Source organism: Colobus angolensis, unplaced genomic scaffold (genome assembly GCF_000951035.1).
Source record: "Colobus angolensis palliatus isolate OR3802 unplaced genomic scaffold, Cang.pa_1.0 Scaffold198, whole genome shotgun sequence".
NCBI classification, from domain to species: domain Eukaryota; kingdom Metazoa; phylum Chordata; class Mammalia; order Primates; family Cercopithecidae; genus Colobus; species Colobus angolensis.
In genome coordinates, this window is record NW_012115132.1 from 2,723,317 (window position 1) to 2,736,992 (window position 13,676).

General features: G+C 40.5%; 1 protein-coding gene across 2 annotated transcripts in view; it reads right to left on the reverse strand.

The window, feature by feature from the left end:
• The window catches only part of MAL2 (mal, T-cell differentiation protein 2), a 73,552-nt gene that overhangs the window by 35,810 nt on the left and 24,066 nt on the right, over positions 1–13,676 (reverse strand). The window contains exon 1 of one of the 2 annotated variants that reach the window (XM_011941073.1): positions 30–178. The exons of the other annotated variant lie outside the window; for it this stretch is intronic. Coding sequence (XP_011796463.1) covers positions 30–74 — 45 coding nt within the window. The 5' untranslated portion in view covers positions 75–178. Of the gene's footprint in view, positions 1–29; positions 179–13,676 lie in introns of those variants that run through there. 2 annotated transcript variants of the gene reach the window in all.

The following is a 13,676-nucleotide window of genomic DNA, read 5'->3' on the forward strand; positions in this document are numbered from 1 at the left end:
CGCGGTCCTCCCAGTTCCGCCGTCCTCGCCTCCTGCTCCGCTGGCCGGCGCCAGCGCTCCCCGGGCGTCTCCATGCGCGGCCCCACACACCTGATCGCTATTTTTACCTTCTAGCCCTGCCCTTAGTTTGCAACTGTGCTTTCCACCTGTCTTTTCCCCAAGTCTCAGAGCGCGCCCTCGCCCACTGTGCTCAATCTGACAGATACACAGGTCTTGGGGCTGTGACTCAGAAGGTAAAATCGAGGTCACCAGTCACACTTAAAAAGTGGGGTGCATATGTTTTAAATGGGACTCGAGTGGGATTTTTTTAAACGCCACTCGGCAGCGTCACGCGTGGGAGTTGGATGAGTCAGCTGCAGCAGCCGCTGGCGCGGGGACCCTGCAGGTCACCAGAGGTGTCCTCGTCCGTGAAACGGGGATGTGAAACCCACTGGCATAGATGCTCACATTAGATCACATAACATGGAAAGAGTTTAGCGCACAGTAAGCTCCTTAAATGCTAGCTGATATGATGACAGCTCTTTTCCTTACACACGCGCGTATCACTGCTCAGTGGACACACGATGTTGCATGGGTTATATTTTTTTACGTAGAACTTTTAATTATTGATTTCACTGGTATAAAACTACTTGCTTATTGCCTTTAGGGGCTTACGGGTTTTTTTTTTTTTTTTAATTCTATGTATGGTTCGAATTCCCTGCTCTAGTTTATCCCCATTTATCTCCATTTTATCCTTGGTTTTAACGTCAACATTTTGTAAGTTCAGTAGAGGAAATGAGCTTAATTTTCTCACCTATTAAAGATGAGCAAATCTACACGCATTAGCACACACAGGTAGACCACGTTGGAAAAAAGAAAACATTAGCTAATCTCATCAGAGGTTCTCCAAGTTGAATCCTGACCTTGACTGGCAGGTTCAGTCTCCGAGGAACTGTATTTAGCACTATGCTCTGATCAGCAGATTCTAGTTAACTCTACTTCTCCATTATTTTATAAGTGAAACTCATACGTGTGGTTGTGGCATCCGGGTAAAAACCACAAAACAGGGTGTGGGTGAAACCTATTGTACATCCCTCCTCTCTCCACCTCTTAGTCACCACTTTCTGGTATTTAATGTGTAGTGTTTATTTAACAGGAAATTTTAAGTTTTCTGCATTGATTTGTTTGATCGATGAGCCCTTTGTGTGTTCAGACTCTGGCAGGGGATGATCCTTCTGTTTTATTTTCTGCCTAAGAATTCTCAGTAAGCACTTAAAAAAAATGTTCAAAGGAAAGACTTCAAAGAAGTAATCATGGAGATGATCAGCAGCTACAATATGCCCAAAATATTTTAGTGAATGAACTTAATATGTCCTTGGAGTTTCTAGAAGGGCTAATGATTCAGAAGAGCCTCAAGTGATCTTATTTTAACATTGCCACCTAGGAGAACACTTTCACTGGGTCTCTTACTGCACCCTCCTTGCTGTACTGCATATCCTCAACCATCTTTGCTTTACCTCTCCTTCCTGCTTCCACAGTGAGCAGTGGCATGAAAAAGGTTGTCAGTGAGCCCTCTGTTATTGTAACATATTATCTGCTTGAAAAAGAACACTTTTTTTCTTTCTTTTTTCTTTTTTTCTTTTTTTTTTTTTTTGAGAGTCTCACTGTGTCTCCCAGGCTGAAGTGCCAGAGTGTGGTCTCGGCTCACTGCAACCTCTGCCTCCCGGGATCAAGCGATTCTCCCGCCTCAGCCTCCCAAGTAGCTGGGAACACAGGCACATGCCACCACACCCAGCTAATTTTTGTATTTGTAGTAGAGACAGGGTTTCACCATGTTGGCCAGGCTGGTCTCAATCTCCTGACCTGGTGATCCGCCCACCTCAGCCTCCCAAAGTGCTGGGATTATAAGTGTGAGCCACTGTGCCTAGCTGAAAGAGAACCCTTTTCTAGAACGCTTTTTTCTCTTAAGATCACTACCAGCACCTATTTGTTCTGAATAATACCAGTTTCCCTCTGGTGGAAGCAACACCTCTAAAATCAAAGGAAGAAAACGCACTTAGCTCCACTCCACCCCACGCCTCTGCCTCTTCCTCCAGGACACTAACCATGAGCTCTTAACAGTTTCACCTTTCTGCTCTTTTCCCATCCTGTTCCGGTGGTTCCTGACTTCCAGCATAACTTCAACCCTGCTCATAGATTTCCTTTGAACTTCATTTTTATGGAATGTCAACATTCATGTTACAATATTTTCAACGATCTTGACTCAAAATGACTTGCTACCGTCAATAAATTCTCACATTATTGGGAATTTTTCTGCTGCCATTCTCTTGAATGCTGACATTCTGATGACTGTCTCCTATTGGTTTCTCTCCTTCATCCCTAATTCTTTGGCCCCAAGCCTTACCATCCCTCATATTCTCTCACTGGTCCCGTTCTAGCTTTTCTTTCTTTCTTTCTTTTTTTTTCTTTTTTTTGAGACGGAGTCTCGCTCTGTCGCCCAGGCTGGAGTGCAGTGGCCGGATCTCAGCTCACTGCAAGCTCCGCCTCCCGGGTTTAGGTCATTCTCCTGCCTCAGCCTCCCGGGTAGCTGGGACTACAGGCACCCGCCACCTCGCCTGGCTAGTTTTTTTTTTTTGTATTTTTTAGTAGAGACGGGGTTTCACCGTGTTAGCCAGGATGGTCTCGATCTCCTGACCTCGTGATCCGCCCGTCTCGGCCTCCCGAAGTGCTGGGATTACAGGCTTGAGCCACCGCGCCCGGCCCCGTTCTAGCTTTTCTAGCTTCCCCACCCATGTGCTTATGGGAAGGCATTTTCGTGATGCTCGTATTGGTCTCACATTGCTTCCCATCTTGTACTTGACTCTAAACTTACTCTCACCATTCCTTATTCTTCAGCTTGAGTTCAACCCACAGTCTACATCTGCCCTCTCTGAATCATTCAGTACACTGCCCAGGGTTGCTGAAAGAAGGTCATAATGAAGACTCTTGGTTCCACTACAAATTCATGTGATCTAACCTTGGCTGGGCCTTAGGTACTCCCAGTTGCCGTTTTCCTTTTACCTCCCCCTGCCCCCGCCCCCGCCCCTGCCCCTGCCACCCCCATGCCCGGCAATATTTCTCTCAGTTCTTATCCCATAGCTTCTTTTGTTTTACCGGTCTTTGTGCCTGTCACAAGCAGACATTATGTTCAGCGAATAAAAACAAATCTAGACTGTTCCACCCTTCCATAGTTTCTTTGAGTTTACAAGAAGTTTTAGGACATCTAGCCAGTAATACTTGTTTCATTGAAAACACTGCCATCAATCCAGTTTTCCAAGACAAACACCTGGGTGTTTCCCTTGGTACCTCCTTCTCATAACACATATTTAATCAGTCACCAGGTTCTGGCAGTTCTACCATTTTATTTTCTAGAATAGATCCACTTTCCATTCCCTCTGTTCTGACTCTGACTATCCCTCTCACAGTGAATGCTCTTCTCACAAGGAATATGCTTCTGACAGTGAATTTCCCTCTCTTATATTCTCTGTACTGCTCTGTGAATGATCTCTAAACAGAAAATTTATTAGTCACCTCTCTATTTAAAACCCCTCCAATTCCTTATTTTTCTCAGGATCAATTACAGATGCCCTGGGGTGCATTCAAGGTATTTCTGGCACATGGCTTCTGATGAGCCCTCCCATCTCACCAGCCTTGTTGATCCACCTACAGCTTCAACACCTCCTGCCTCCAACCTTTACACATTCTCCTCTCTTTTGCAGAATATCCTTTCTTCTTACCACTCCCGTATCCTAAACCTATTTCCTGTATCTTTTGGGTCACAGGGCAAGATCTTTCTGGCAGCCTTTCTCTGCCCATTTAAGATTATGTGGGCCCTCTCTCACCCAGTGTGTTTCTATAACCTGCTGTGCTTAATCCACATAGAGAACGTATCTCACTGAATTGAAATTGTGTTTTTACTTGTCTTTTATTCCTTGCTAGTGTTGTGTAACAGGATATTAAATTGAAAAGTTCAGTGGAGGCACCAGAAGATGGTAGATATCAGATACCAACATGAGCTGTTGAATCAGACCACCAGAAGTTTTAAAGTGGGCTGACTGCGATCTCCTTAGACAATCTATAAACCCCTTACTTCTATCAAGAATATGAAAAACTCAGGAGTTAGAGGATTTGGAAAGATTTCTTTTTTGGCAGTGGAGTGGGGAGGCACTGTGCTAGGAATCACACTTCACTCTCCCCCCCTCCATCCCCTCTTCCTCACTGGAGGAAACAGCTGAGTTTTATTCACATTATATAATAGAAACTCAAGTAAAATCAGCTGACCAAATGAACACTGCATCTGAATTTCTATGCTTCATCGTTGTTCCTAGCTACTTCATGTTTCATAAGAAGTGTTTACTTCCCCAGGCAAAGTTGAGCCCCATCTCAGCTTTTTATCATTTCCCCTTTGTATTTTTCTTAGGAAATTAATTCTTAATTTTCTTTACTCTCTCCTCAATGTTCAATTTTTGCTTTATACCCAGCCTTTCGCTTTGAAATGTATGTTTCCCTTATCATCAAAAACAACAACAAGTAACTCCAGTCTAAAATACAATAACCAAGACTAGATTGACCTTCCTTGTATGAAACAGCTAAAATCCCAGAGGAAATATATGAAACAACAGTTTCAGACGTTGCATTTCAGGTAACGCAGAACAGTGCGTTACATTGGAGATGGGAAGAAATGATGGGAGCCCTGCAGTTTCCCCAGTTTGGAGAAGGTTTTCAGAGCACAGGGAGGGTAGACACTGGTGGAAGCTAGCAGTCTCCATGAGATGAGGTGGTGAAGCTGGGAATTTGAGGAGGCCAACCAAGCTAGAGTTCACAGAGTACTGGGGAGAAAAGAGCTGCATACAGATAAACACCGGGAGGCCAGGAAAAGGCCCCCTTTATTAAATCTTCAACTGAGTGCTGATTAGCATATGAAGGTGACTAACTTACCCAAGGCCAGGGCAGAAACATTCCAAAGGAGCAGAGGAACAATCCCAGGAATTCATGCAGGAGCAGGAATAGTTCATATTTCTACCATTCAGAGTGGAAAGTCTCCTAATTAATGGAGCACTGGATAGAATATTCAGAAGGATATTGCCTCAGTACTAGGGCAAAGTCAACCTTAGACAAAAAGAAAAAAAAAAAAAGGCTGCTTTCATTCTGCTTCACAAAGCTTTATAAAAAGCATCAGAAGGGTCAAATAATTCAAACGAACCACAGAACAATGGTCAAGAATATTATAGGAATACAAAAATGTCCAGCAATAAGATAAGGTTCACAGTGTCTGACATCCAATTAAAAATTGCCAGGCATACAAAGAAGCAGGAAATATGATACATAGTGAGGATATAATCATTCACTACAAGCAGACTCAGAAATCACAGAGTCGATTGTGGTAGTAAAAAGAACATTAAGATAGTTGTTATAAATGTATTTTATGTTGAAAAATAGAGTAACTATTGAGCACATCATGTAGAAACACAGAAGACATTTTAAAGGATCCAAACAACTTTTAGATTTGAAGACTACAATGTCTAAGATGAAGGATACTTGCAGAGGATTAACACGTTAGACACTGCAGAAGAAAGATTAGTTACCTTGAAGATATAGAAACTATTTAAAATGAAACACATAGAGGAAAAAATACCTGAAAAAATGAACAGAGCATTAGCCAGCGGCATAGCATTAAGTGTTTTTTTGTTGTTGTTGTTTGTTTGTTTGTTTTGAGATGGAGTCTCGCTCTGTTGCCCAGGCTGGAGTGCAGTGGTGCAATCTCAGCTCACTGCAACCTCCACCTCCCAGGTTCAAGAAATTCTCCTGCCTCAGCCTCCTGAGTAGCTGGGATTACAGGCACCCACCACCACGCCTGGCTAATTTTTGTATTTTTAGTAGAAACAGGGTTTCACCATGTTGGCCAGGTTGATCTGAAACTCCTGACCTCAAGTGATCCCCCCGCCTCGGCCTCCCAAAGTGCTGGGATTACAGACATGAGCCACTCTGCCAGGCCAAGTATTTTCATATATCTGTAATTAGAGTCTCAGAAGTGGAAGAGAGGAAGACACAGGAAAAATATGGCTGAGAGATTTCAAAATTGTTGTAATTTATACCCAGAGACTGAATTAACTCAATGAATCTTAAGAATTGAAAACATGAAATCAAAACCAAGGCACATCATAATCAAATTGCCTATAAGAAATAATAAAGAGAAAATCTTTAAGTATACCACAAAAAAGACACATTACATACAGAGCGATGAAGAAAAGAATAGTAACAGACTTCTCATAGGAAACAATTTAGACAAGAAGAGAGTAGACCATCTTTAAGCTGCTAAAAGAAAATCAATACTGTGACCTTAATTTTATACACAGGAAAAATGTCCTTTAAAATGAAAAGGAAATACAGACTTTTTCAGATATGGAGAAGCAGAACACATTTGATGGCAGCAGATAATGCACTATAGGAAATGATAAAGTCTTTCAGGCAGACCTAAATTGATGCCAGTTGGAAATTTCCATCAACACAAAGAAATAAAATGACCACAAAGGGCAAATATTTGGATAAATGCAATACATTTAATAAATTTAAAAAATTTAAATTATTGTCATTGATTAAAGCAAAAATTATTAGTGTGTTTAACATTTATAATATCTGTAAAAATATAATGTATGATGACAACACCACCAAGGTCTTGAGAGGGAAATGCCACATGTAGTGTTCTAAAATTTTTATACTCCCTTTGAAGTGGTGTAATAGTATGTGAGGTTAGACTGTGGAAAATTAAAGATGCATACTCTAAACCCTAAATACAAAACAAGAAAGAAAGAGTTATAGCTAATAAGTCAACAAAGGAGATATAAAGGAAACATGGGAGATAAAAAATTAATCCAAAAGAAGTCATGCAAAGATGAAAAAGGAAGCAAAGAATATATGAAACAAACAGAAAACAGGAAGATGGTAAAATTAAACCAATAATTACATTAAATGCAAATTCCTTTCAAATCTTCAAATTAAAGGCAGAGATGATCAGCTTTGATAAAAAGCAATCTACAACTATATACTATCTACAGAAAAACTTACTTTAAATATAAAGACACAAATATATTAAAAGCAAAAGGATGTAAATAGGTATCTCATGAAAAAAATAAGCAAAAGAAAGCCCGAGGGGCTATATTAATATCAAGCTAAATGGGTTTTAACACCAGAAAGTTATCAAAGATAAAGAAGGTTATTGCATAATGATAAAAGGGTCAATTTATCAAGAGGGTTTAAAACTCCCAAATGTTAATACACCTAATAACAATTTTAACAATAGATGGTGCAAAATAATAAGATGCAAGGAAAAGTACAGAAACCACAATTACAGTTAGAAATTTCATTGGTCCTTTTCAATAATTGATAAAAAATTAGAATATCAGTGATGTTATAGAAGACTTGATCAACACCATCAAACAAATGCCTGTCTTCAGCCTGGCTCCCCAGAGGCAGACCCTGAGATATGGATTAATGTGCAAGTGATTGATTAAAGAGGTACTCTTGTGCTGAGTCTGAAAAAAAATAAACAAACAAACAAAACAAAAAAATGGCAAGTAAAGCAGGACAAGGGAGAGGAAGCCAGGCAAGAGTATGATCTCAGGCAAAAGTTAGCTTAATCCAGCAGAAAAACCGGAATGTAAGTTACGACTCAGTATTGCACAATCTGATGCAAGACTTTCTTATGTCTTCACGTCTTCACCTATCTATCACTGTCAAAGGCTAAGGAAGAAAGGGAAGGAGGAGCATAGACTCCAAACTCTTCTAGTTCTCTGCACATGCAGGCAATGCACCTTCAGGAGCTCAAGGTTGTCTTCCAAAAATGAGCCATAGGTGTTGATAATGGAATCCACACCAAAGTGGGGAGACAGGTGCACAGAAATGGTGTAAAGTTGAGTGCACAGAAATGGTGTAAAGGGATTTGAAGGAATCTGGGACAGCAATGACATTATCTGCTTCTTTCCCTAATCTACGCTCCTAACTCTGGTATTCTCTCTCAAACTTCAGACCTCTACTTCTATTGTCTGTTGGAATGCACATCTACTTTAAGCTCAACATATGCTATAGATTGGCTATGTCTCTACCCAAATCTCATCTTCAGTTGTAGCTCCCATAATTCCCATGTGTTGTGGGAGGGACCCAGTGGGAGGTAATTGAATCATAGGGGCGGGTCTTTTCCATGCTGTTCTTGTGATAGTGAATAAGGCTCATGGGATCTGATGGTTTTATAAAGGGGAGTTCCCCTGCACAAACTCTCCTGCCTGCCGCCACATAAGACGTCCCTTTGCTCCTCCTTTGTCTTCTGCCATGATTGTGAGACCTCCCCAGCCATGTGGAGCTGTGAGTCAATTAAACCTCTTTCCTTTATAAATTACCCGGTCTCAGGTTGTCTCTATTAGCAGCATGAGAACAGACTAATACAACATATCTTATAGTCTATTTTATCTTTCTCTATGAAACTTCACCTTTTTACTTTTGTTTCTTCCTTCTTTTCTTGCTATTACCATATTCTCAGTTATTCATTTTTAATATCATTTTACAAAACTACCTTTCTTCTATTGTACTTCCATATCCAGTGTCCAAATCTTTGCAATCTTACTTCTTTGATAACTCATACGTCTGTCCTATTCATTTATTCCTACGACTTAAAACAATGCCCTGTTGCCTCTTCTTTTTTTTTTTTTTCTCAAATATCTAATTTCATTGAGTCTAGTCTTTTTATCTGCTGGTAAATTTTAAATAGTTTTGTGACATTGACTTTATCAAAGCGCAGCCTAGACATGCCATTTTCCTTCCTAATAGCTTTTGATGGCTCCCCATTGCATCCTAAGTAAATGAGAAACTGGACAACTTGTTATACCTCACAACTCTACACATTCTGATCTCTGTGCCTTTGTTCATCCCTCCATTTGTCCAGACTCCCTCCTTAAACTTTTGAATATCCAAATTTGATCTATGCTTTAAGATCCTGCCTCAAAAGGACCTCTTTCAGAAGGCCCTCTGTTGTTGTCCCTTTTGATCTTTCTGTCTCTCCAACACTTTTCACATTCTGTCTTACATAATGGTCATTCATTAGCTCACACTCTCACACACATATGTGCGTGTATATATATATATAATATCAATACACATATATACATGCAAACTCACATATGTACATATGTATGTAGGTATAATGAATTAAAGTGATTATACACATACATAGTATATAGACATATATAAATATATATATATATATAGACATATATAAATATACAGGGGCTCAACTTTGCCTAGGGAAAGAAACACTATACAGACATATATATACACATGTATACATGGGCCATAGGTGCTGATAATGGACCTTATGAGTTCGGCTCACATGAGTTTGCATGTATATATGTGTATATATAGACAGACATATGGTTATGTCTGTCTGTATATAATCACTTTAATTCATTATAACCTCTTTTCTATTGAGAATGTTTTCAAAATTTCTGTTAAGAATTTTAGAGTTTTTTTTTTAAGAAACAGGATTTCACTCTGTCATCCAGGCTGGAGTGTGGTAGCATGATCATGATTTGCTGCAGTCTCAAACTCCTGTGGCCAAGCTATCCTCCTGCCTTAGCCATCTGAGTAGCTGGGACTGTAGGTATGTGCCACCACGCCTGGCTAATTTTTAAATTTTTTTGTAGAAACAGGGTCTTGCTATGTTGCACAGGCTGGTCTCAAACTTCTGGCCTCAAGTGATCCTCCTGCCCTGGCCTCCCAAACTGCTGGGATTACAGGCATGGGCCACTGTGTCTGGGCTGTGGAGGATTATGTTTGTGATCTTCCTTTGTATGCCCTATTGTCCCCTACTCTCTCCACCATTTAGGCACAGTGTTTTACACATATTAACTTATTCTTTCATTCAGCAAATTTATTTTGTGGTTATTATGTGACAAGTCTGACCAGGCACTAGAGACACAGTGGTGCATACAATAGGCAGAGGCCTAATCTTCATCAGGCTTATAGTACAGTGGGAGACACAGTTATCAGTAAAATCATTATTTATTTAAAATTATGGTAAATATTATAAAGGGCAAGGATGTTTTTTATCAGTCAGAGTTCTAAGTTGCAAGCAATAGAAACTGAATCTGGCTGATTTAAACAGAAAGATAATTTATTTTAAAGACATGTAGTATTCGTTCATGGACTTGGTAGGAAGGTTGAGAAACCAAGCTCAGAAAGTGGACAGGGATAAGGTCAGATACACACCCAAATTCACGGCCACAATTAAGTTACAGAAACAGGTCTAGTGAGAACACTACACTCAACTTCACCCATCACCAAAATCTGTGCCTTGCACTTCTTACACTGCCAGAACTGGATCAAGGATTCTACCATCAGTACTAATGCCATTACTATCTCTGTGAATCCCTTAAAACTGGATGTTGGTGCAGCCACTGTCACCTCCTTGAGAATAAATGCTCTTCTGTCCATGCTTCATTGAGTCGCCAGCATCTCATTAAAAACTGGAAGCACGTGCATCTGACTTGGTAAACCTAGCTCATGCATCTGTAGTCTAGCTGAAAAGAAAGATGGAAACATAGGTATCTACTTTTAGACCTCCATCGCCAGAGCTGGGGTCTGCTTCTCATCATAACATATACTTTGGAAAATTGGCCAAATAAAGTCTTGGCCCTTATGCTGGGCAGCCTAAAAGACCTTGTCAAATGTTTTCTTTATATGGAAAGCATAAGAGTGAATGACAGAATCTTCACCTAATGTGGGAAGTTGGGGAAACCTTTGGGGGGTAAGTGACTCAAAGTGCTCCTGAGGATGAATAAAAGTTAGAAACTGAAGAGTGGAGGAGGAAGGGGCATTATAAATGAAGAGAAGAGGATACGTGAAGGCTGTTATTCAAGAAGGAGCTAGGTGGTGAAAAACTGAGTGAAATCTGTGTATTTTGAGATGAAGCCAGGGAGTTAAATGAAGCTTTGGTCCTCCAGAGCCTTATGATTCATGCTTCAGATTATGAACTTAATCCCAAGAACTCTAAAGGAACTTGATCACTTGAGCCCAGGAGTTCAAGGCTGCAGTGAGCTATGACAGTGATATGGGAATGCTGGGAAGGGAAGAGTGTGATCCCTTCAAATGATACGGAAGTGGGGAAGGGAAGTGCTGTGGGTAGAGGAGGGGCGGTCCCTGGCTAGGGCTCCACCCCCATGGAGCTAGGTGAGGACAGGCACTTCTGCCTTCCTGCCACACCCCAATCCTGGGCCTATAAAAACCCAAGATCCTAGCAAAGAAGAGACACAACGCTGTGAGGAGCACATCAGCTGAAGAAGATGCAAGCAGTTGGTTTTGGAGAGGACATCCAGAAGGGAACGCTGGCAGAAGAGCACACCGACAGGCACCTGCACGCCAGCAGGCCATCGACCGGTGGGACGAGGCGGGGTTTGGCCAGGCAGTTCGCTGCCAAGCTGCCCAACTCCAGGAGAAAACCATCTCCCTTCTGGCTACCCCATCAGCAGAGAGCTACTTCCACTCAATGAAACTTTGCACTCATTCTTCAAGCCCACATGTGATCTGATTCTTCCAGTACACCAAAGCAAGAACCCAGGATACAGAAAGCCCTCATCCTTGCCACAAGGTAGAGGGTCTAATTGAGCTGGCTAACACAAGCCACCTATAGATGGCAAACTAAAAGAGCACCCTGTAACACACGCCCACTGGGGTTTGAGGAGCTGTAAACATTCACCCCTAGACACTGCCATGGTCGGAGCCCCACAGCCTGCCCGTCTGTATGCTCCCCTACAGGTTTGAGCAGCAGGGCACTGAAGAAATGAGCCACACCCCCATCGCATGCCCTATGAGAGGGAAAAGGGAACCTTCCCCGTTCTAATTGCACTACTGTACTCCAGTCTGGGCAGCAGAGAGAGACCCCATCTCCTAAAAAATGTTTTTAAAACTAATTTGTTCACTCTCAACCCTGCTCAACAAAATACTTGAGCACTCACTAAATATTTATTACAACAGGGCTCAAGTGATTTTCATATATCCTGTTCCCCCACACATGAATAGCCAACTTCATTATCAACATTCCCCACCAGAGTGGTACATTTGTTACAAATGATGAATCTATATTCACACATCATCATCCAAACTCAATAATTTACATAAGGGTTCACTCTTGGTGTTGTACATTATATCTGTTTAGACTTACGTATTTATCATTATAGTATCAGAGGAATGACCTTATAGAAGCACACACTTTAAAGAGGTAACTCAGGGTGCTACATAAAGAATAAATTGGTACACAAATGTTGAAACCAGCAACTAAATTGGAAAGTAGTATGGTGAGGGGGTAAATTTACAAACTTTGGAGAAAAGTCTTGCTTAGCTTGAACAAATTATTTAACCTTCCTAAGGCGCATTCCTCATCCATAGAATGGGGGTTTTCCTGTCTTTATCCACCTTTGAGGTTAGTGTGAGGCAAAATGAAATAGAGGATGTGATTTCAATTGTAGAATGCTCATAAATATGATGTCATAATAAATATTTAGTGAGTACTCAGTTATTTTGGTAAGCATGGCTGAGGGTGAACAAATTGTTTAAAAAAATTTTTTTAAGAGATGGAGTCTCCCTCTGTTGCCCAGGCTGGAGTACAGTAGTGCTATCATAGCTCACTTCAGAGTTGAACTCCTCAGCTCAAGTGATCCTCCTGCCTCAGCCTCTCAAGTAGCTGCGACTACAGGTGTATGCCACCATAACAGGAAAATAAAAATTATTAAACTTGTGGGGAAATATTCTAGTTTCAAATTTTAAAGAACACTATATATTCTAATGAGTCCCTTGTTTTTATAGTTTTGATCACATTTTTGTAGAGAGGCAGTGCTATTCTGCAAATTACAGAGGACTTATCCCAGTACTGAACTCATAGTAAGCACTTAATAAATGCTAAATATCTTTACCAATAAAGCACATATCATAAAAATTATTCCTGAAATATACATTATGTTGCCTCTTCATTCTGGTAATTGTTTAAATTCATCCAATAGAAAATGACTTTGGAATCCATAAAATAAAGAAATGCATTGGTGTTTACAAAGGCAAGAGGGAACAGGTGTTGCCATTACTTTTACAGAGGAAAACACATTTCAGATGGCCAATTTCACACTTAGCATTGTCTCACCAGAAGAGGGAAATAAATCTTTCCCCAGTGAATTTCTTCTATCAATGTTTTTCAAGCCTTAGACATAACCAAATTTAGCCTAACTACAACATTTTCCAAGGAGAGATACAGCCTATTTAGCTAATATTCCTTTAACTATATCACACATGAGGGCATAACCATTGGAAAGATCATAGCAGAGATTAGTAGCTTATTGGAGCTTTTATTCTTTTTTTAAAAAATACTTTAAGAGCAGTTTTAGTTTTACAGCAAAACTTAGGGGAAGGTACAGAGATTTCTCATATACCTTGTTCACCCCGACATGAATAGCCAACTCCATTATCAATATTCTGCACCAGAGTCATTACATCTGTAACAAATGAACCTATATTCACACATCATTATCACTCAAAGTCCATAGTTTGCATAAGGGTTCACTCTTAGTTTTGTACATTGTGTGGGTTTGGACATATATATTTACCATTATAGTATCAGACACAGT